This window comes from Pagrus major, chromosome 14, assembly GCF_040436345.1.
Source record: "Pagrus major chromosome 14, Pma_NU_1.0".
Taxonomy (NCBI): domain Eukaryota; kingdom Metazoa; phylum Chordata; class Actinopteri; order Spariformes; family Sparidae; genus Pagrus; species Pagrus major.
Window position 1 is genome coordinate 23,016,588 of NC_133228.1, and position 23,444 is coordinate 23,040,031.

Genomic DNA, 23,444 nt, shown 5'->3' on the forward strand with positions numbered 1-23,444 from the left:
CATGAATATTTTTGGGACTTTAAAATGAGCTAACAGGCCGAACAAGTATAAAAAAAACTATCTGTTTATCATCTGTTCACATATTCATTAAAAAAAACAAATGGAGACTCTACATCACAAACTCATTTTCCCTCTTATTATTTGAAATTCCTCTCATGGTTTGAAGTTTTCTTTGGAGTATTTGCTCAACGATCGGCACATAATTTGATTAATGGAATGAATAAACACTGGTCTTTGTCTGTAATCAGTAATTTGTTCGGCACAATGAGGCATAAATTGCTGTCTAATTAAGTAGTGCTTGAATCACACTTGTAGAGCTCTGTGTGCAAATAAAGATAACGACACCAAGCTTACAGGCTTCGAATGCAAAGGTGTGGTGGGTGTCAATCAGCAGGTGTTTTTTAAAGGGTCACTTCAGCCAAATTATTTAAAAAACACATATTTTCTCACTCACTGTACCTCTAATGCTGAGGTTTACAGACCATGGACACAGATATTATACAATTATTGTGACTTATACTTTCCATGGATATCATAATGTCCGGTGTTCATTGTAAATAAACGTCCAGTTAGACGTCGCAGAGAAAAGTGGCTCCTTTTAAGTCCAGAACCTGCTTTAAAATCATCACATTTTTAAGTTTCATTCAATATCAAACAAATCCAGTGATAGTTGTTTATACTTCCATGGGTGCGTTGCAAACAGGACCTGCTTCCAGCTAATTCGGCGTACGTTGTGACAAAATGTAAACAAGTATAGTTTAAAAATAACTTTGCTCAACATTGGGAAGATTATACTTCCTGTTTAAATCGTCCAAAGCATTGTGGAAACTGTTTCTGGTCGGCACAAAAATGGCTGAAAATGTCCCCAGGTTTCCTTAAACAGCACCTGGTTTTGTCACCAGAAAAGCAGCTGGAGATGGTCCGACTTCCTGCGAAGAAAAGCTAGTTTTGGTCTCCACAAAAATGGCTGGAGATGTATGACTTACCGTGAAAAAAGTCCAACTTGGTCGCCACAAAACCAGCTGGAGATGGTCCAGCTTCCTGTGAAAAAAGTCAGTTTTGGTCTCCACAAAAATGTCCTCTCTACCGGAGAAATAGCACCTGAAGTGCTCATGATTATTTTAAGTGAGCTTAGTCCTAAACGATATGAAAAGAGCAAAAGATGGTATGAACAGCTAAAGCACAAATCCTGCTTTAAGCTCATATTTGTGTCAGTTTGAGGACTTCAGCGGCTCTTTCACCTTTTTGTCCTCTCTCTCTCGCCCTCTTTGATATTCCCGTCCTGCTCTCCTCTCTCTATAATCCTTCTTCACAAACTCTTACTGTGAGTTTTCTGTTTCATTGGTTCATGATGTTGAATTAACTAGACGCAATTTTTTATATCTTTTTTCGGAGGCCTGGAGTCAGACGGTGACGCAGGTGGGCGTCTGGCTGTTCATTTCACACCTGTTAATCGCCACACACACACACACACGGTTTCTCTGTGTCTCATAAACACACACTCACGCCGACACACTTTCCCAAGGGCGGCGGAGTCGCAGCTCCCCTCGTAATCTTGCAGCCAATCAAAACATGATTCTCTGCCCCGGAGGAACGTGGGTGGCATGTAATCAGAAGTCAGCGTTGAGTTTATTACGGTGAACGAGCAGCATCAGACAAACCGCACGGCTGCAGGTGATGAGGAGCTGCACCGCCGATGGATCTGTTGATTGTTTTCCTGATTAACTGATTTATTACATCGTCTATGTAACATCTGAAAATACTCAAAAATATCCAAGTCCAGCATGATGTCAATTTTTCTTTAAAATGTCAGAAAAAAGGGGACGATGCCCTGAGCCTTAGACGACAAGTTTTTTCCTCCAAGCCAAAGTTGAAAACTAAACTTCAGTTTACTTTCATATGACACAGAAGAAACAAATCCCTGACGCCAGGGACTGTTTCCTGTTTTAACAATGAAATAATGAATCATTTATCATAATAGTTGCCCTATAATTTTTAGTTTAATCACCTGATCACTTAATCGGGCTGGATTTTCAAGTCCTCGTCTTATTGTATCCTTTAATTTATCGATTATCTTCAACGTTAATGTAGATGTGGTGGTTTTAACTGTTGTCTCCTGAGTAAATGTTTAAGACGAGACGAGGACTACCTATAACTGACAAAAAGTAGATGTGAGGACAGTCGGATGTTGTCATTCAGTCTTTTCACAGTGTTTTCTCGTCTCGTCTTGATTGCAGGGAAAAGAGGCCGTCGTGGAGCCGTGGGAGGACACCAACTTCCACCTGTACAAAGTCATCGACCGCTTTGGCTTTGTCCAGTAAGTAAAACCACCGTCAGCTGTAATCATTCCTAATATCTAAATGAATAACCTGCAGAGGAAAGTTTGAACAGTGGAACCACAATGAAGGGAACATGGAGGAGAAAATGAGAGGCTGCGAGGGAGGAAGAGTGTCTGTGGGTTTGGACGGCCGGTCGGGAGGCTGCGAGGCTCTTAAACATCACTGTGCTGAGGGTTATATATAGGCTGGCACATGCAGGCAGGAAACAGCCCGGTTAGCCACAATCACAGGGCGACGGTGTGAGGATAGAGTGGTACGATCCAGACCAAAGGCAGGGAGGGATTGTAGGGAGGAACAAAAACATGTGGCCTATGTGATTGTTTAAGACGGGGACAGAAGTAGCCTGAGGTGAAGGTCACAGACCGGGAAGAAGAAGAAGAAGAAAACGATGAAGCCCAGGAAGGATGCTGCGGACTGGAAGGACTGGCAGCAGAGAGGAGCCCAGATCTCCGTGTTCTCAAGAGGCCGAAGGAGCAGAGCGAGAGGAGACGTTAAGAGAGAGCGGGTTGTTCAGTCAAGTGTGAAAGGACCAGAGAAGCAGTCAGCAGTCAGCCACACAAGAGTCAGAGCTAACTTATTATTTTAATTATTGATTCATTTAATCGTTCTGTCTAAAAAAAAATCAGAAAATAGTTTCATCAGTCCAAAACCCAAAGATATTTGTTTAACATGATATGGAAAGGAGAAAATTAGGCTGAAAAAACATTTTCTGCCGTTTTTGCTTCAAAATAGTTGCGATTATTTTTCTGTAGATCAAATAATCAATTAGTCGGCTAATGGTCTGAAAAAAGGAAAAATTTCTTCTGAAAATATTTTTACCAAGTTTCAAACATGTTTTCTCCTGCTCCTTGGTTTCACATAGAAAAAAAAGTTTTGTTTTTAATGTGTGAAATCAATTGGGAGAAACGTTTTTCAGAGATAATTTTTTTCTTTTCCATTTGAAATCAACTGATTCTTTGATTTTTTTGATTTTTTCCAGAATTTTTTTGTTTTTCACGAGTTAAACTTTTTCAGGAGAAACAAAAAAAACCTGAAAAAAATTTTTCGCTCGATTTCACACAAAAATTTCCTCCTGGATTTTTTTTCTCACTTTAAAATATTTTTCACGCACAATTTTTTTTTTCTCCTGAATTTTTTTCTCCTCTCAGTTTCACTCACTTTTGAAAAATGTCCTCCTGTAATTGTTTTTCAAAATTGTCTTCAGAAGTGTCTTTTTTACTTACGGAGAAATATGTTTTACTTAAAACCAACTTTTAATTTGTTTGTTTCCAGGAGATATTTTCTGTCATTTATGAGTAAAAAAAAAAAAAAAACTGAAAAAACATTTTCACTCATTTTCAAACATGAAAAAAAAATTCTTCAGGGAAAAAAAAAATTCTTCAAACTTTATTTTAAAAAACTTCAGATTTTTTAAAAAAAACTTCAGATTTTTAAAAAAAAATTCTTCAGATTTTTAAAAAAAATTCTTCAGATTTTTTTTATTTAATTTGAAGAATTTTTAAAAAATCTGAAGACATTTTTAAAAAAAAATTTAAGATTTTTTTTAAAAAATTCTTCAAATTTAAAAAGAAAAAAAATCTCAGATTTTTCCCCCAGTTGGTTTCACACTTGAATTTTCTTCTGAAATTTGTTGTGAAATTTTTCTTGAGAATTTTTTCTTGTCCATGAGTACATGCTCTTCGTGGGGATACAGTTGGTGCGTGTGGTTTGGCAGAAAGAAAATAGTTCTTACATGAAACTGATCTGGATGGATAAATAGCGCTACAGCTGAGAGGGAAAATAGGTATTTTGGGATGAACTGTCCCTTTAATTTGTCATTTTCTTGGAGGTTTTATGATCCTAAAATGCGAAAGTTCTTCAAAATGTAGTCAATCAATCAACTTTCACTTTCTAGCTTGATTTTGAACCCCGCCGTCGTGTCTTAAAGAGGAAAGATGTGAGGAGAACATGTTTGCCTGCAGATCGAAGATTTTCAGCTCATCACGTCAAAATCTGTGCGTTCTGTTTACGGTTTAACTTAAACGGCAGGAAGTGTCGAGTGCAGCTCTGCTGGTAGAAATCACTGAAGATGAAACAGAAAATTCACTGACTTCATCTCAAAGAAAACCTCCTGCAGCGACTCTGAAACACAGATAAGCAGAAAACGAGGAACGTCTAATCTGTTATTTCCTGTTTGTGTGACCGCTGACATGTCTGATGTTCCTGTCAGGGAGAGTGAGACGAGCACTGACCCCGATATCATCATGAACTAAAAATAAACCGGAGGTTAACAGAGATCGTCCTGCTCTGCTCGGTTTATCTCTCCTTTCTCCTGTTTTTCTCTTGTTCATTCCTTCTCTTTCTTCTCCTCTCCTCAGTGAGAATGAACTCCCGTCCTACGACTCAGTGGAGGAGAAGGTCAGTTACTTTATTACTTATATTTAACTTCTGCGTTCTGCAGCATTTGTTTTTATTCCAAATAATCAATCCTAGAGTTCTCGAACAGATCCAGATCAATGTTGGGACTATCTGGATTCTTCGTTTGGTTTTTAAAAACAAACGCAGCCTTGTTGTTTTATCTCGTCTTGTATTGAAATGTTTTTCAGTCTGCTTCAGGGATTTTTAAAATATCTTCTCGTCTGTTTTATTTTTTTTACAACCTGTGATGTTTAACATGTCAACACACATCAAATGTTGCATTCATGTACCATGGGAAATAGGAGCTTTTACACTTGAAAAGCTCAGGCCACCAAGTGCTTGAGTACTTTGGGAATAGACTCCAGATCCAAAATAAATCAGTATCATCCTCTTTATTTATCTCGTCTTTGTATTTATTTTCCTGAAATTGGACACAAATTAAGTATTTAATTAAAACATAATAAATAAAAGTAGAAATTGAGTCCACAATCCCACAGCAGCACACATCTTGTCTGAATCTGTTTGTAAGTGACAGATGTGCTTTGTTTCTCTGTACAACACGAGCTCGCTCACGTCTGCTGACGGCTTTAACTAGAGCAGCTCTGCGGCTTCAAACAGCCTTTGAACAAACAGTCCGATCGCTCCCGAGTCGTATCTCTTTTAACTGTCAAGATGCTCTGACAGCGATTCCCATCGGACGTGAACGCAGCCGCAGACAAACAACGAGAGAAGAAGTCGTTAACGTGTCACTTTTGTTTTCCACACAGCAAAAACACACGGAGGTGGAGAGGACCTCCAAATGGCTGAAGATGCTGAAGAGCTGGGACAAATACAAGAACAGCGAGAAGGTGAGCTTCTGTTTTTCTGATCTCATCCTCCATCCTTCCTCTTTCACACTCCTCTCCTTCACATGACGGCTTAACGAGAAGCTTTACAAACAGAAACAAATGAAAACAAGGTCGACAAAGCAGACGGGAAAAACCTGCATTCACCAGAGCAGAGCTGAATATAAAATCAAGTCATGCAAAAGTATTAAAACATCCACTGAGAGCTCGTTAAGTAGGAGCAATTTAGAAATGATGAAAAGCCAAAGAAAGGAGGCGAGCCTTGAGCTGAGCTTTGAATGCTCAGCAGATCTCAATTCAGAGATTCATCTAACCAGTGAGTTTACCAGAGTTCAGTAACAGGATCTGTGCATTCAGCGGTCAAATCGTCTTTAATCCTGTTTTTATAAACTCTGTATTCATTAGTTAAATTAATTCAGTTGAAGCCGTCTGTGCAAAAAATTCAGAAAATTATTTCCAGATTTTTTAGCTCACTCTGAAGAAAAAAATGTTACACACACATTTATTTTTTTCTACTGATTTTTTCCCACCAAGTTGCACACATTAAACAACATGAACATTTTCCTTCTGCAATTTTTTGGGCCAAATTTCTCTCTTTCTAAGAGATGAGATGGATGAAAAAAATAATCCAGGAACTTAAAAAGATTATGCTGGCAAAACATTTTTCCCACCAGTTCTTAAGTCATAAACACAGGAAAGAAAACAAATGAGATAAAACTTAGAAAATGGATCACCAGAAAAAGATATTCCTCACTTGCCCCTCGGGGCTTCTGTACAAAAGTGCTTAGAAAAAACATCCAAACAGCCGGTATACAGGTCTTTATTTTCAACATTATGTCCACACATACACATCTCCTCCATGTGTTAGGTGTAAAGAATTGAAGCATGAAGGTAGTTGTGGTTATTATGATGTTATATCTGAAAATAATCCAACCAGGGTCGGGGTCCTAAACTCTAAAGTCATGTGACCCGTTGAGAAAATAAAACTATTGATAAGTGCAGCTTTAAATCAGACAAAACCATCCAGCAATCACAATAAAAGAAAAAGAGTTCAGGTCGGTGCAGTTGTGCCCTCTGCTGCAGATGTGGAGGACTTTGTCTCCCACATGCACCATCAGAGGGGAGCAGGTGTCAGTTCTGGCTGCCTTCATTAGTCCTTTTAGGTCCAGGTTGTGTTGTGGTGTTGCCCGGAGCTCTTCAACACGACCTTCATTTGTATGAGTGGATTCAGCAGGGACTCAGTGTGAAATAGACTCATGGCTGGCACTGAGAGCACAGTTAGAGTCCCCTTTGTTTTACAAAGAGCGAGTTACAGCCAAGGACACCGAGGAGTGTTTGGACGTTCCCTCCATCACATCACTCTCCATCTCCTCCTCTTTCTTCTCTAAAGCTTCGGGGGTGTTTCTTTTCCTCGTAATCAGTGAGCTCAGCGAGGAAACAGGTCACGCTTCATGTGTCTCTTATTTTGTTTCCTCACAGCTGCTGAGAAACATTTAGCCTGCAGTAGCGAAAAAGAACAAGAGAGCCGAGCAGAGCAGATGTAAAGCAGCCATAAGCTTTGTTATTTCCTCCTCGCGCCACACACGAGGAGCTTGGCTTGGGGTTTAGCATAACAGTGATAATAAAGAAACATCTGAAAGCTTTAAGGAGGTTGTGGCGTACGACTACAGCTGCGTCATTCTTCATAATAACTGTCAGGTGAAAACAGAAGCACGAAAAGTCATTGTGTTCTCGTCGATGTGGTGACGACTGATCAGGTGTTCAGTGGCTAGTTTTGCTTTTGGTAACACAGATTTGATTAGAGCTCAACAGTGACCGTCCACTTTTTGAACAGCTCTGGTTCCAGAAGTGAAATTCCCATTTATCCAAAAAAAATAAAATAAAATAAAAAAATTTCCTTCTGAAACTTTTTGGGGAAGAATTTTCTTCTGAATATTTTAGGGGAAAATTTCTTCAGAAAATGAAAAAATTTCAAAAGGAAATTTTCCCCAATAATGTCTTCTGAAAATTTTGGGGGAAAAATTTACTTCTAAAAAATTGTGATCATGAAAATTTGAATCAGTGCAAAAAATTGTGAAAACGAAAAAAAAATAAAATAAACACAAGGTACAAGACTGTGTGCATAATTATATAAACCACTGCTAATTATTCCTTTCCAATGACTTCCAACTCTACATGGCCTCAGTCGTAATGATTTCATCCTTTTTTGTCCTCATTTCTAAGAAAATGCAGCATGTCAGAGGGGAAATCATGGTCGAAAAAAGCAGTAAAGACAAAAAAAACAATATAAATAAGAAACAAAACTTCACACCAATCAGACGACTTGCTGTTACACCCACAGGATTGTGGGTAGTGTAGTACTTCTCCATGAGAATGCATATAAAATATATTTTTCTTAAAATCAATATTAAAATCGTTATGATTTGTGGCTTCTACATCAGAATATACCATCGTTTCACAGCTTCCTTCATTTTACTTCAAACCAATCACCATTTTTGTTTGTAATGTAAGATCCCTGCCCCACTTATTTCAGAGTGGATACATCTAATTTATCTAAAATGCTTGTTTGATGCTTTCCGTTAGCTTCCAAGCTAACCACGTTCACTCGCCTCCAGTTCTCTTTGTGCTCAGGCTTCTCCATCTCAACCAAACTTTTTTTCGGTCCTCTCAGCTCAAATGTCGCTGCATATAAACAGTGCGAGCTGCTGGTTGTCGTCCGCGTTTGTTTTGGTACAAGAACGCCCGACAGCTGGTGTTCTGGCAGGACTTGAGGTGTCGTCTCTCGTCCGTACTCCAGCCATTTACTGACCGGTCGAAACATTTATGCTCCTGGAAACAATCTTCAAAAAACAATCAGTCTCTCGAGATTGAGATTGTTTCCTCTCGCAGCAGCAAACAACTGATTTGAGGACAATCTCCAAGTGAAAATCAGTTTCTTCTGTGAAAGAAAAAATCTGGTCGTCTTAAAACCAAAAAAACAAACAAAAACAAATGAGCTGTTTGTTTGTACACAGTAAAAACAAAGAAACAGTAGAACTGCACAGATTCACAGAAATGTAAATGTTGACACACGTGTTCAAGTACACACACACACACACACACACACACACACTCAAAGGATGATTAGTCTAACAGATGCTCTCATTGACTCGCTCATCAGAGCCTAATTACAAGGCTGTTGCACTAGAAACTAGTGAGTCCCGAGTGTGGTGGGAGAGGTTGATGAAGTGTAGGCTTTGGATACTTCACACACACTCACACAACCAAATGTCATTAATCAACGTTCTGCCTTTTAATAGAGAAAAACACCAACCACACGCATCCATCATGTGCTTCACACACACTGACGTGCAGGCGAGAGCTGACTTACGACTCCTCATCAGCTCTAAATCAGACCGACTCCCTCCACTTGTAAAATATATAAAATATGATAATAAAAGTTGTACAAATGTTACAGAAACACTTTCCAGTTATAAAGACCCGAGGCCGTATTCATTTTCTTGTCAGTGGGAGTCGTCCTACATGATGGTAAAAGTTCATAATTTCCTTATAAAATGAAGTCATTAAACAGCTGAGAGCAACTTTTACTGAAACTGAAAGAACTGCTCATGTTTAATAAATGAATTTAATCACGATGTCATCAATAAACAGGAGCCCGAGGGACAAATTAAATTAGACGGACTGACAGTTTTCATTAACAGAACTTGTGTTAAAAACAGTCTGATGTTTATTCGTGAGAGTAAATCTGCACTGAGTCTGAAATGTTTTCCCAGTTGAGCAAACTAAGAACGCAACTAACATTTATTTTCAATATCAGTTATTCTGCTTATTTTTTTCTCAAGTTAACTCAGCGAACAAATCGTTTTAATGAGGTCATTTTACATGAATATAGTGCGAACTTTACCGGGACATTCGTCAATGGGGATCAAATTAATGTATTTAATGCAGTTGGTGATTGTTTTCTGAACACTTATTGAGCGTGTTGAAGTGTTATTATTGTAACTAAACTATTACGTTGCTAAAGTTAACAGATATTTTTAAAACTTAAACGATCTCCGTCCAGATGAGCGTTTCAGCAACGTTTCAGAAATAAACGCAAACTAGCAACTTTCCTGAAAATCAGGCTAAAATGATGGAGCACAGATTCACAGAATCCTCCAGGATTATGTTATTTTTATTAAAATCTACAGCCAAATTTAGTCTCTCTGTATTTCAATATCGGTTAGCTCTGACACGTCTCCAGCAGGAGCTACCTCTAGCTGCAGGATGTTTTGTGAATGCGCTCCCCTCACAGAGCGACTGTCCTTTTCATTCGTGTCCCGTCAGTCACCTGTACGGCACACACACATTTACAGTCCCAACACCTCCATATCTGCTGTATAACTGTTCCGCCTGGTTGGGTTTTAATAGCTGCAGCCGGAGACTTCACTGCTCCGATTAGCTTTGCTGTTCCAGCAGTTTGGGTTTTAAGACTTAATCTTCCTCGCCCGGAGTCCGACTGATTTTCCATCTCTTTGTGGACGCTGAATTACTTTGGACTGTTCTGCATGCAAAGCAGTCTGTCTAAGTCTCTCTCTCTCTGCCCACAATCTCTCCTGGAGCTCGTCCAGCCAGATGGTCGCGGTTCACCTTCCAAAGCCCTTTGCTTTCGCTCGGGGAGAGTGCGGAGTACATTCATGCATACACTGTTTGTATCTTTGACAGGATGAGTGCAGCTCAGTTGATGGGTTTCTCCATTCTGAATCATTTTTGGCAACTGCCAGAGGCTCTGATTGCATCTCTGTGGCCTGCAGCAACAACCTCTGAACAGATTAAACTGTGGATTTTTCACTTTGCTCGTTTCATCTCCTTGCTGGCATCATATTAATGTTGTTTATTCAATTGTCTTTTTGTACACTGTAGCCTGTAAGCACAAAAAGGTTCTGTGTATGTTAATAATCTTATTAACATCTGGATTAACTAGTAACTGGGATCAGTGGAGCCAAATTTTACCCATGGTAGTGGTGAGTTTCATTTGGTTGCCCCTTCAATTTCCACAAACATCCAGATTACTTCACTGTAAATTAGCTGTAAACTAGCAAGCAACAGCTCAGAGGTTGTGTGTATCTCTGTGTTTTAATTCTGGTCAACACTGACTCAACTCAGCACTCAGCAGAGACTCTGACTCTTAATTCCCGTCAGGTTTGCCGACTTCTCTCTTTACTCCCTGACGCATCGTTTGATGTTTTCCCCGGGATATTATAGCGACAGTCGACCAAATGAAACACACTGTTGCCTTGATTAAATCACAGATTTCTCTGGTTTGATCTTTGTTGGAAACATTTGCGATAATGTACGTACACAACTCAACAAAATATGTAACAGAGATCTTGTCATTTAGACATTTAATGCAGAAAGCAGGATTTCCACAGGTGAGGCTTTGAGAAACATTTCTTTTCTGGTCAAGTCTTGAATATAAAGTTTCTGTGGTCAGGAAAGAACCATTAAATTTGACATTTAATGAAAGGCCTGTCAGAGTAAACCCCTCCTCTCTGCTCTGCTCTGCTCTGAAAGTCCAGGGTGTATCTGAGGTGAACAAACTGGCTATTCTTTGAAGGCCTTTTTCTAACAAAGACCTCCTGCTGTTTGCTTCCTTCCAGCTGGTCAGGAGGATCTATAAGGGAATTCCCCTCCAGCTCCGAGGGGAGGTGTGGTGCCTGCTGCTCGACGTTCCCAAAATCAAGGAGGAGAAGAAAGACTTCTACGAGGTGCAGAGCTCTCCCACACTAGTTTACTTCATTACAGCACAGGCCTCATAAAGATTCCAGCCAGCACACACACCTCGGTTTTATTTGATTTCAGTAAGCTCCAGAATTATTGTGGGCAAGATGTGGGTTTGGAGGCTTAATTGTGTTTGTGTGTTTCTGCACGCCGCAAAGTTTCTTTTTGTTCTGCCGAGAGACAAACTTTGGATCTCATTAGAAAGTTTAGCTGCCAGGATCAATATATCGCTGCCTTCAGTGGCTGTGGGGAAGTATTCTAATTATGAGTTGAGGGCACATACAGTGAACAAGCAAACCAAGTGGAAAAGATTTACTGTAGACGGGAAATGTTCTGTCTGGTGAGCAGGAAGCTGTGCCCATAATAATGCATTTTATCTTTTGTGACTGTTGAAAACTGCTACGGTACGAGTTTTTTTTAAATCTTTTTACCCTAAATTATCATCATGTGAGCAGAACAGAACACGTTTAGTTGATGAAAATGTGTCTAGCTACATTTTTAATAAGATCTGAATAACAAATATGTGCTTTTCAATCTGTACAATGTTATTTTAGAGGTTAAATTTCATCTAAACTACTAAACTGAAAAACATCCTGAATAAATTCAGGAAGAAATCCTGCTGTACATTCTCTGTAATGTTTCATTTCAGCACTACATGGCTAGTTTAAGTAGTAATTCACCGACTAGAGATGCAATAATTAGGCTAAACTAAGGTCAGAATGGAGGTGCAGTACTGCTCGTAGTTTTCATCATATGAAACAATCTTTGTAGTTTATTTGTTCCAGACTTGGTCGATTGTTACTGGATGTTTCCCAGACTGATATCTGGCAGTAAAAACACTCTTGCAAGGCTGTGTTTGTGATTCTTCTCTCGTGCAGACACGTTTTAGTTCTTGAGAAACTGATAAAACACAATGTGGGACTTTTAAGAGTGTCTGAATCCTCCTCGGTCACTGATCTGTTCTTATTCTTTGTTTTCTTGTTGATGACAGAAATTAAAGGCCCGAGCCAGAGGAGTCTCCCCGGACATCCGTCAGATTGACTTGGATGTGAACCGCACCTACAGGGACCACATCATGTTCATGCACCGCTACGATGTCAAGTACGTATCTCCAATTAAATTCATGCAATGATACAGTTGTTTGTATTTTTTTATTATAGAGAAAATATATGCATCACTTCCTGTGGATCAGATCTCAACATGACTGAAGAGTCAACAAAAAGAGCAATAAAACACCACAGGAGCTGCATTAGTCAGAGTTTAACAAGATGTCTTCGTGGTTGGATTAAACACAGAGAAAGTTAAATAATCGTCAGGCCACTAACTGATTCCTACAATCTGAAGCCTCAAAGAGTTCCCAGTATGGAAGTGAGAGGACTCATGTCCCCTTTCTCTGTCTGGACTTCTGCTTGGTTACGTAAATTTGACAAAAGCCTCTAAACTTAAAGCCAAGAGCCGCTGCTCTCATATACGATACAGGAACTAAGCTTTATTACACTACTGGTCTGATATTAAGAAATCGACCCTTTAGCCTTTCATTTTCGTGAAGAGGATACTGTACGTCACGTTCCTTTATTTTACCCCAGAGATTAGAGATAATGTAACTGGAAGCTCAAGCTGTTAGGATACAGAACCAAAACTATGAATGATGCTCCCGGGTCCAAACTCGGTGTTATTTGCAGCATTTTGTGGTAATTGTGGTTTTGTGTTTGTGTTCTCAGGCAGCAGGCTCTCTTCCACGTCCTCACAGCCTACTCCATGTACAACACGGTGAGTCACTCGCACTCAGTCTGCAGGAAAGTGTGAAGGTTACTTTGCTTTTCACTCTCTTTGTGGGCTGAAGCATCTGTCTGTGAGCCTTTTTATGCAGAGCTGGAGCAGCTCTATGTTTGCTGAAGTACAGGACTTCTACTCTGTTACTTTGGGTTTCATGTTTCCCAGTAAAACAGAACACAGACATAATAATTTATCACATGAAGTCCTATGATACAGATCAGCTGTGCCCATTATTAAAAAATAAAATCAAGTTCTGATTAGTTTGAACATAATCGACGTAGTAAATCCTACGCTACATTCGAGAATTGGCATCGTTCAAGAAGAAAATCGGGCTCATGGACACGCGGGCAGTAAGGAATGAAGTCATCATCATCACCCCGACTGTGTGTGTTTGCAGGAGGTGGGCTACTGCCAGGGCATGAGTCAGATCACAGCTCTGCTGCTCATCTACATGAATGAAGAGGACGCCTTCTGGGCGCTGGTCAAGCTACTGTCTGGGCAGAAGCACTCCATGCATGGTAACACATCTACTCGCTACTCTGCTCTAAAGAGTTTGGTTGTGTTGAGCTCTTCTAGTAGGACATCCCTCAGTCTTCTTCAGCAGGTTGAAATGTAGGAAAGTGCATGTTTAAGTTTCTTTGGAGATAATTTAAAACTCCAGAACAGCTACTAATGAACCTTGTGGGTTTATATGAGCCAATTTGGTCTTACAAGTAGAGAGAAAAGGAAAAAGAGGGAGAGAGACGACGACAGTTTCACTGCTGGTTATATACTCTATTTAGGAAATATAAATATAAGACTGTGTAAGTAGAAATTAAAATGTGACTACAAGCCAAGTAAAAAGAGATTGTGAGAGTTTTTGCTGTAAAGCCCTACACACATACTGGTATAAAAACGATACTGAAAATGTGGCTGCTGAAATGCTTCCAAACAAAGTGGACAAAACCACTGCGACAGAGACAAACTGCAACCAAAACACAACACAGCTGCATCCTGTGAATGTTGGTCATATGAAGCATATCAACAAAAAGGCTTCAATGAGGAGGACAAATGAGCCAGCGGGCATTCTGCAGCAATGAGCTCATGAGTCTGTAGCAACTGACCCTAAACCTCCATTAGAATAAGATCAGGGTACTCGGGGATAAGTCTTATAGATTAATCATACCGACGTATGTTAGCGGCCCTGGGAGCCAGAAATACAGACAACCAATACAACTGGGAAATGTTAACATTAATGACTGAATATTGCACATAACTGCAGGACAAAAGAGTAAGAGACGTCTGCGTCAGCCCCGTTGACCTGACCGTCCCTCTGTCCTCACCTGTAGGGTTTTTTGTCCCCGGCTTCCCGAAGCTGATGCGTTTCCAGGAGCACCACGACCGAATCCTGAAGAAGATGATTCCCAAACTGAAGCAGCACCTGGTGAGACGCAAAACATGACTGTCGCAGTTAATAATGCAACAAGTCCTGAACGATACAGAAGAAGAGGATGGTGGAGAGTGCATTTATATTTGTATTATCTTGAGGTCACAAGTTAATTATTCGTTAAATTGTTGTTAAGTGATCAGTTATGAATCCTATGACATTGATCTTAATGGCTGAATTCTGGTGTGATCAAATGAACCAGACACTCCTTTTTTGGGCTCTTTTGAGTAGGGAACATTTTATAAATTTTATCACCCCTCAAGGCTTTTTCAACCGTAACTTCCTGCTCAGAGCACTGAATAGGTTTTCTGTTGGGTTTGTTTGTGCCGCTGTAGGACAGCCAAGAGGTGTTTACCAGCCTCTACACCATGAAGTGGTTCTTCCAGTGCTTCCTGGACAGAGTGAGTATTTGAGCAGCAAGTTTGCCTCATAAAACTGCTGCTGTAGGATCTCTTTCTTAAAGGTGATGGAAAGATTTCTTTGTGTAAGCCTCCATTTAATGTTTAGTGTCAAGTGATTCCTCCACATACTACCATCCTGGCATAATGTTCCCATGTCAGTTGTTTGGAAAATAAAAAGGCATGTCTAGCTGCAATCATGAAGAAAAAACTTCCATCAGAGTTTTAAAAGAGAAGTGTGGTGATATTCTGTGTTGTTCATCAATCTCCAAAAAAGACCCAAAATCAGTGATGAATCGATGATAAAAAAGATTGTTAGTTAAAAACATCAATGCCTCACTGTAAGTCTGTATATTTGTGAGCCATTTTTTGAGATTCATGTCTTCTGTGACCAGCACATGTTGATTTTGCTCTTTTCATTGGATTTGTTGACAATAAGAAAATATAGCCAGCCTTATCCTTCAGGGCCACTGTGAGCCAAAGCCATATATCTGTCTACGAGAAGCTGCAGGGAAAACAATGAGGTGATCTTCTGACCTTTTGTTCCATTTGTGTCCAGACTCCCTTCACCCTCACCCTCAGGATCTGGGACATCTACATCTTGGAGGGTGAACGATTGCTGCCCTCCATGTCCTACACCATCCTCAAACTGCACAAGAGTAAGGCTGTTTACTCCACACAGCGCTAACTGCTGGTGTCGGGCTCTCAAACACTGAAAAGGGCTTATTTATGTGTTTGTCGTCCACAGAGCACCTGATGAAGTTGTCCATGGAGGAGCTGGTGGAGTTTCTGCAGGCGACACTGTCCAAAGATTTCTACTTCGAGGACGACGTTGTGATCGAGCAGCTACAGGTGTCCATGACGGAGCTCAGGAGGGCGAAGCTGGAACTGCCCGCACCAGGTACTGCTACAGCGTGACACACATGGACACATTACAACTACTGTCATACAGAAAAGGGACATTTTTGACTGATATTTGGTCCTGTGGTGACACGACTACAACAGAGCCACAGAGAGACATCTATGAACCAAGATTCTGCTGTTCTTATTTACAGTTAGTCGCAAATCTGATCCAAAGTTTCAGACCTGATAGTTATGACAACAAGTACCCAAATTGTTGGGTTTTCAGTGTCCCTAATTAGTCAGAGGAAAAAGGAGGAGGAGAAATTCTCACCACTCCACTCCGCTCACATGCTCTGTTAATCACCAACTATTTTGATGGTCCATTAATCACTTTGAGTAATTTTTTTAGAGAAGAAAAAAAGTCAAAATCATTTGATTCCAGTTTCTTACATGTGAATATTTTCTCGGTTTCTTACACCTTTAGTAAAGTAAACTGAATGTCTTTGACTGGTGGACAAAACCAGACATTTGAGGACGTCATGTTGGGCTTTGGGAAACAATGGTCGACATTTTTCACCATTTTCTGACAATTTATAGACTAAATTTATAGATTAATCGACAATGACATTAATTGTTATTTGCCTCCCTGGGTCAGACAAAAGAGAGCAATTAAAAGTAGGATTCATTAAACTGTGATGGGCATTTTTTTCCCACTTTCTGAAGTTTCGTCAACTCAAAGAGCAGTGCAGAGCAACACTGTCTTGTTTTTTAAATAATAATATGTGCAAAGTATTTGTAAAATAGCTCCACAAACAGATCAACAGCTGTAATCCATACTGACACGGTCCCTCAAAAAGACATTAAATCAGTCGATTACCAGCCAGAAACTGTGTCAACAGTGGAATAAATGGCCCTACAGGTATTATGGTTTCCCCTGGTGAACTGTGGCTTCCTGCTGTCCTTTAGCTTGTAGCTGTATTAGCAGTAGTAGTAATCTGTGTTTCTAATCTGTCTCCTCATTAATCTGCCTTCTCTCCCTCTTCTTTCAAACGATGTTAGCCAACAACAACAAAAGTGTGGCCGTGAGTGGGGGCCACATTCCCTCCTACAACAGTAATCGGTGGGCTATCCTGACTGGTCCTTCATGTCTCTGTCCATCTGTCCCTTCAGTCAATCCGTCCGTCCTGTCTGTCTCCTGTCTGTCCAACAGCACTCCGGTTTCTCCTCCACAAACTAGTCTTCCAGCTGTTTTTTATCCCCCACATTAATATGTGTAACTCAGTTCAGATGCACTGCTTCAGAGCTCAGTGGAGTCCTGCTCTCCTCTTGTCTTTGTTTCTTCAGTTTTTTTTACCTTTTACTCTCATGTTTTGATTCCAGAGTGGTTGCAATCTTTCAGGTGACATAATGTGCCCTCTGGTGGGCGACTAAAGGCACTGCATCATACTGTTTTACACTGGGACCTTATTTAGTTTTTCTGATGAAAGTCTTTTTGATAGCAAACTATCACAGTTTCTAATTAGCAGCTGACAATTTAATCTGCAGCTTGTTATGATTATGAAATGTGTTTACCGTCCTAAATTAACTTCATTTTTGTTACGGCACAACTTGCAGCTCATTGTAGACTTTTAAGTACAGATATTTATTTATAAAGACACGGAAAAATACTTTAATTTCTAAGTTTACCAACTGGATCTACTTGTTCCTCTGCAGTCCTTTTCAGGTTCTTATCTGTTGTCTTCCTCCTGTGTTTAGTCAGTAGTCTGTCCTCTACGACTTTTTGTAAGACTTTTGCCTTTAATACTGTCGCTGCAGAAGGAACCAGAACTTTCCTTTCTTCAGGATCCCACACAACTGTAACAGTAGCAGTCTGTTCGTTTTCCTGCCCGCTGACAAGATAATGAGCCACTTTTTCCAACACTGGGGGCTTTTGTCAAACTTCTGTTTTAACAACCGTCTGCTGCCACACTTGCTGGTATGCATGGAGGGATATTTTTTAATCAGTATTTTTGTGTCTCACTGGGCCGAACTGTGAGAAAAGACGGTGGTTTTATAGTTCTGAACTTTACCAGATTTAGACTGAGATAAGAGACAGTCTCCTTTTTTCTTCACCACCACCGCAGTATAATTTACTCTGTGCAAACAGCAGCTGGATGAATCTCTTTCTGTCTTATGTCTTTACTTGGTGAGTCAGTGTCTAGTTTCATTTTTTTACAGCACTAACCCCTGCACATACTGAGTTTAGACCAATATGGGGTATTGACTTTGAAGGCTACCAATAGCTGATGAGATTTAGTATCAATAAAGTAACATTTTTTTCTGTTCAGGACAAAAAGTTGCTGCAGACTGTGTAGAAACAAACGGATGACTGTTTGGAAGGAGTCTTTTCTTATCTCTTATACTTATCATGGCTTGTTCAAACATCCCAATAAGAATTTCATACATTTTTATGTGATTTTATGATCCGTAAAATCCCAAAACGTCCACAACAGTGTTTATACTACCATGGTGTTAATACAGCTCCTTGAGGCAACGTCAGGCAGGTAACTTTGTTTTACAGACTGCACCCCTGATGGTGTTAAACACTACCTCACTACACTGAAATCACTTCCTCTTTCCAGCTGTGCTGAATAAAAACAATACTGATATCTGCCAGTGGCAACCAATATGTTGGAAGAGTTTAGTTATGAAGTGAGGAAGATGGAGGCCAAAAATAAAGTGCGTCAGGCTCAAACAATAATCATATGTACGTACACCTTGAGATTAAAATAAATATAGAAGTATGGGAATTCATTTTCCTATTTGTATTATACTTAAGAAAAGTATTTTTTGTAAGTCATTAAATTCAATTAGTAAAATAAACACTGTGACTAGTTTACTTACCTGCACAGTACAGGAGAGTCTCCAGTAAATAAGACATACAACTATTAATTTGGTGCCAGAAAAGAGCACTTCGCAACACTGCTCTCCCAGTTTAAAAAAAACACAACATTTTTGTGACAGATTTTGAGATACGTACACCATAAAAAGTTTACTTTTTCATATAAACTGACTATGAGGGAGAAGAAGTAGACTAGGTTAGTCTGCCTTCTTGATTTAACCCATATGTACAGGAGAAAAAAGGTCAGTGGATAAACTTCGACATCATGGACGTCATGATGATCATGGCGTCATGGACGCTTTAGTTTGTGGATCAGTGCCACTAAGTTCACTTCCTGGATCAGTCCCACAGCACTTCCTCTTCCTTCAGCTGCTGTCTCCTGACTGGGGTGATAACACTTTCCCTTACAGTCCCCAACAACACCCAGCGTCACCATCACTGTCTGCACACTGTATATGTTCCTGTGAACCGTACTTTTTGGTTCTTTTTGACATACAGCAGTACGTTTTTAGTATTAATGTCATGATTTGTAACATGTTCTGGTTGTAGAACTTTTGTACAAGCTGAGTAGTCTCAGAAGAAGAAATATTTCTGTGGCTTTAATGCCTGTCCGTACAAGTCTCAGTGCATTTAACAAGGTTCATTAATCAAGAATTATTTCTGTATGACCTTTCAAGTCTGGGGCTACTGCTGCAGCTAAGTACAGTTTAATGAAATTGAGTTAAACTCATAATTTCAGAGACAACTCAATAGAGTGTCACTTCCTAATTGAGCCCCTGGAGCGAGCTGAGAATTAATATCAAACATTATTTCTGATGTTTTTATTTCTGTCCTTTGCTCTTTGCCTGTGGAGATGTGATTATGTGTCGTCATCAATGTAATTCTCCTTTATTTTGACCTCTCTATGGCAGTGGTGTTGCATGAATCCATGTCCCTGTTGTGACTCCTCATCCGATGTGATTCAGCGCCACACAGTGTGTTAAACCATCACCGTTCACTTTTGTTTCCTGATGGTGTTCTAATGTTTTCTCTGCTGTTTTCATCTTGCAGGTAAAGAGGACGAGTTTCCCAAGAAGCCTCTCGGGCAGCTTCCTCCTGAGCTGGCGGCAGCAGCGGTGAATCACGTGGCCAACGGTCAGAGTCATGCCGAGCCAGCCGAGCCTCCCAGGGGCCCGAGTCCTGTACCAGACCGTCAGCGGGACAGTCGCCCCCCTAGCCGGTCACGCCGGGATTCACTGGAGAAACATATCCGCCACCACAAGGCTGAAAGGAGGGATGTTCGCTCCAGAGGATCAGGGGAGATCCCCAACGAGCAGCGAAGGCAGTCAGCCTCAACTACGCCTGAGAGAGGGACAACACCAACCTCAGCCCCCAACCCTACACCACAACACATCATGGTGGATAGAAGGAAGCCTCAGAGCCACGCCACCGCCAACCACAACTCCAACGCAGCCTCCAGCTCTCACAAGGAGATCACTCCCCGCTGGTTCAAACCCTCCGAGACAAAGTTGGAAGCAGCAAAAGCGGCGGCAGCCCGGGAAGTCAGGCTGAGCCGAGGTGCATCGCCCGCCCCTTCCAGTCCAGAAGACGGTGCTCTGACCCACAGACGGCCTCGCTCCAAGGGCTTCGTCCCAGGATCCGACCGAGGCTCCAACGCCTCCCAGTACGACAATGTTCCGGGGGTGCCAGAGCAGGAATTCGAGATCCTGGAGCTTGACAGACCTCCGTCCAGAATGAGGACCCCTCGCAGTGATACACCTTTCAGTATATCGTCCCTCCATCAGGGCAGCCCCAGCCATGGACCAAGTCTGGCTGGGAGCGTCGTGTCCGTCGCATCAGGGCCAAGGATGGCCAAACATCCTCTTCCTCCTCCATTTTCCCACAACAGTCCAGCAGGAGTCCAGGCTGGCTACCCTGGCAGCCAGAGCCAGTACCACACCCCTCCTCAGCAGCATTCCCCGGGCAGAGCTACAACAGAGGTCCCCATCTTCCATCCTGCCTACAGTGTGAGCCTGGACCACCGAGGAGAGGACAGACTCTACGCTCCGCCCGCCAGATTTACCCCACCCTCCAGTGTGGCTTACGGGGAACGTGCTTACGCCACCACCCAGCGGCAGCCCAACAGCCTCTCCCCAGAGAAGGCTCTCATGAACAACTCCTACACCACCTACCGCAGGCAGCCGCCACCTAGCTCCACCCACAACCCCCGTAACGCCAGGCATCCCCCGGAGCACTCCCTGCAGCTGGAATCCCAGGGGAGCTCCACCCCCATCTACCTGCAACAGCTCACCTCCACCGCACAGGTCTACGCTCCGGTGGACTACAGGTTCGAGGGCCATCGGAGAGCCGAGGCGAACCCACACTACCCTCCAGAAGGCGGGGCTCGGCGGCCTGTAGACGTGATCCCATGGGCGGACGAGGACCTGCCCCCTCAATCCCCTGGTGGGATGCCCCGCTCGCCCAGCTTCCAGCGAGCCCAAATGTCTCCGGTTCAGGAGTTCACTTTTCCAGCCAACCCAGACAGCCTGCATCACTACAGGACACAGTTCCAGGAGCAGCAGCCTGTCATGAGGCAACAGCTCCCCCAGCTGTTTGGAGGACCACACTACAGGCACGCACAGGAGGCGTTTGCCATGCAGGAGTCCATGCTGCTGTGATCGGACAATAAAGAAATGGCGAGACACTGTAAAAAACTGAGGTGTAGTCACCAACACTGTGGTAAAGACGAGCAGTAGTCCTAGCTTTGTTAGGTACCGGGTTTTGTTTCTGCTCTGTTGTTCTTTATGTGTGAAGTACTGACCTTCTGACTGTCACGCTGCATCGCAACGTTGCAGGACACACCAGCCTCTGACGTTTTTACTGATCACTTTAAAAGAGAAAAAAAAAACTGACTGAAGATTTAATTTTATTTTTGGATGTAAATCATTAACGAGAGGTGACAGTATATATCTTTTAGAGTCTGATATGTACAGTGGATGTTTTTGTTAATATGCTGAGTTGTTATCATTAGCAGGAGAGCGTTCTCCTGAGAGAGCAAAACTCTGGCTTATTTTCCATCTTTATTTTTTTATATGTTACTTGCAGATATTTACATTAGAGATGAATTTACTCTATATGCTTGTGAATGTTATTTTTCAAACAGACGAAATAATATTATGTCCAATGATAGAATTAGAGAGCAGTGATGAACGGATCACTGTGAGTTTTGATTTCAATTTTGAAGCGCCTCCACTGTAGAAAGAGCAGAGTTTGTTGTTTATTTTCTAGTTTTCACTTTTCAGTTACAGTGATAATTTTTATTCCAGATTAACTGATGTGCAATTCATTTCTTTCACACGTGAAGTACAATTCATTTCTTTCACACGTGAAGTACAGTACATTGGGTATTTACAAGTATTTGAGGCCAGTGTAGTAATTAAAATCCAACCCTGATTAGAGACTCAAGACATAGAGCTAATTTGTGAGGGCTAATAATATATATATTTTTATGTTTGATGGCTTGTAACCATTGGTAACATGTTTTTTTAATTGCTGTACTGTTGTTACCACATCTTGAGCACATGCAGCCAGAGATGGATGTGAACTAGTTTCAGAACAAGTTTGCTTTACATCATTATGTCTTATTATTCTCAACACTGTCATATCAACTACTGTTCAGCTGCTGGCACTTCCACTGGCATACAGAGTCGTCTGGCACACACACACATTTGCACACACTACATGTCACAGATGTGTGAGTCACACATTTCAACATTTAAATCAGTCACATTCCCTATTATCGTTTTAATTATTCCTCATACTCTGGTTTTGACACAGTTACTCTCCAACAGTATTGCCGTACTGTTCATTACATTCCCTAAGTTATCTTTGTTTTTTTTGTTAAACGGACTAATTGCAGACCATTCTGATACTTTGCTTAATAAAATGAGGTGGGGTGAAAATGAATCTCCGGCTCTCTCTTTGATTTATCATATGCATGCACATTAAAGTGATTTCCACAGGGGTTTTTTTCTGCTGCTGCTTGCTTTTATCCCCACTAATAATGAAACTCTGCCCCCCAGTGGTGCAGTGAAGCTTTGAAATAATGTTGCAGGACATAAGCTAGGAGGTAAGGTTTTATTTTTAAAAGGAGGCAATTAAGTGCTTTTGTAGAATCCTGGGTGATACATTTATTAGATATTCCTGTTAATTAAGTTCCAGCACTTCACAATGAAATGTAGAAACACGTAACACATAATTCTAACTGAATTTATATGATCTTAAAATTGATGTAGTAATTTTTTTGTATATAGCTGCAATGATTAGTCAATTAATCGATTAGCCAAAATAACAGATTATGTATTAATGAAAAATATAAGGTGCACCAAAATCCAATACAAAGAGGTATGTATAATCATATATTTCCACATGGATTTAGAGTCAGTGGGTTACATGACATGGAAGCTATTGAAAGAAATGTGGATTTTTTCATTAAAAACATTAATATAAAATATGAGATGCACAAAAATAGGGGGGGAAAAGAGGTGTGTATCAATCAACCAGTAAATAAGACGTATCGGCATTGAGTTAGAGTCAATAGGTCGCATGACATCTAAGCTATTGAATCAAAAGGCTGATTTGTCATTAAAAAATATATATCTTATAAATATTGTGAATCTATGGGTCATATGCCAAGGAAGATATTAGGGTCAATGACGTGACGCAATTTTTTTTGTGTTCTTATGGTTCAGTTGAATTTAAAAAGGTTAAAATTTGAAAATAAACGTACAAATTACTCGC

At 40.9% G+C, this 23,444-nt stretch overlaps 1 protein-coding gene across 2 annotated transcripts in view; it reads left to right on the forward strand.

Moving 5' to 3' along the window:
- Positions 1-22,610, forward strand: part of usp6nl (USP6 N-terminal like) — a 77,397-nt gene extending 54,787 nt beyond the window's left edge. For both annotated transcript variants that reach the window (XM_073480923.1, XM_073480925.1), the window contains exons 4-15: positions 2,238-2,317; positions 4,697-4,736; positions 5,504-5,584; positions 11,221-11,328; positions 12,333-12,442; positions 13,063-13,111; positions 13,515-13,635; positions 14,446-14,540; positions 14,879-14,944; positions 15,501-15,600; positions 15,690-15,842; positions 19,716-22,610. In XM_073480923.1, coding sequence (XP_073337024.1) covers positions 2,238-2,317; positions 4,697-4,736; positions 5,504-5,584; positions 11,221-11,328; positions 12,333-12,442; positions 13,063-13,111; positions 13,515-13,635; positions 14,446-14,540; positions 14,879-14,944; positions 15,501-15,600; positions 15,690-15,842; positions 19,716-21,322 — 2,610 coding nt within the window. In that variant the 3' untranslated portion in view covers positions 21,323-22,610. The remainder of the gene's footprint in view (positions 1-2,237; positions 2,318-4,696; positions 4,737-5,503; positions 5,585-11,220; positions 11,329-12,332; positions 12,443-13,062; positions 13,112-13,514; positions 13,636-14,445; positions 14,541-14,878; positions 14,945-15,500; positions 15,601-15,689; positions 15,843-19,715) is intronic.
- The last annotated feature ends 834 nt before the right edge of the window (positions 22,611-23,444 follow it).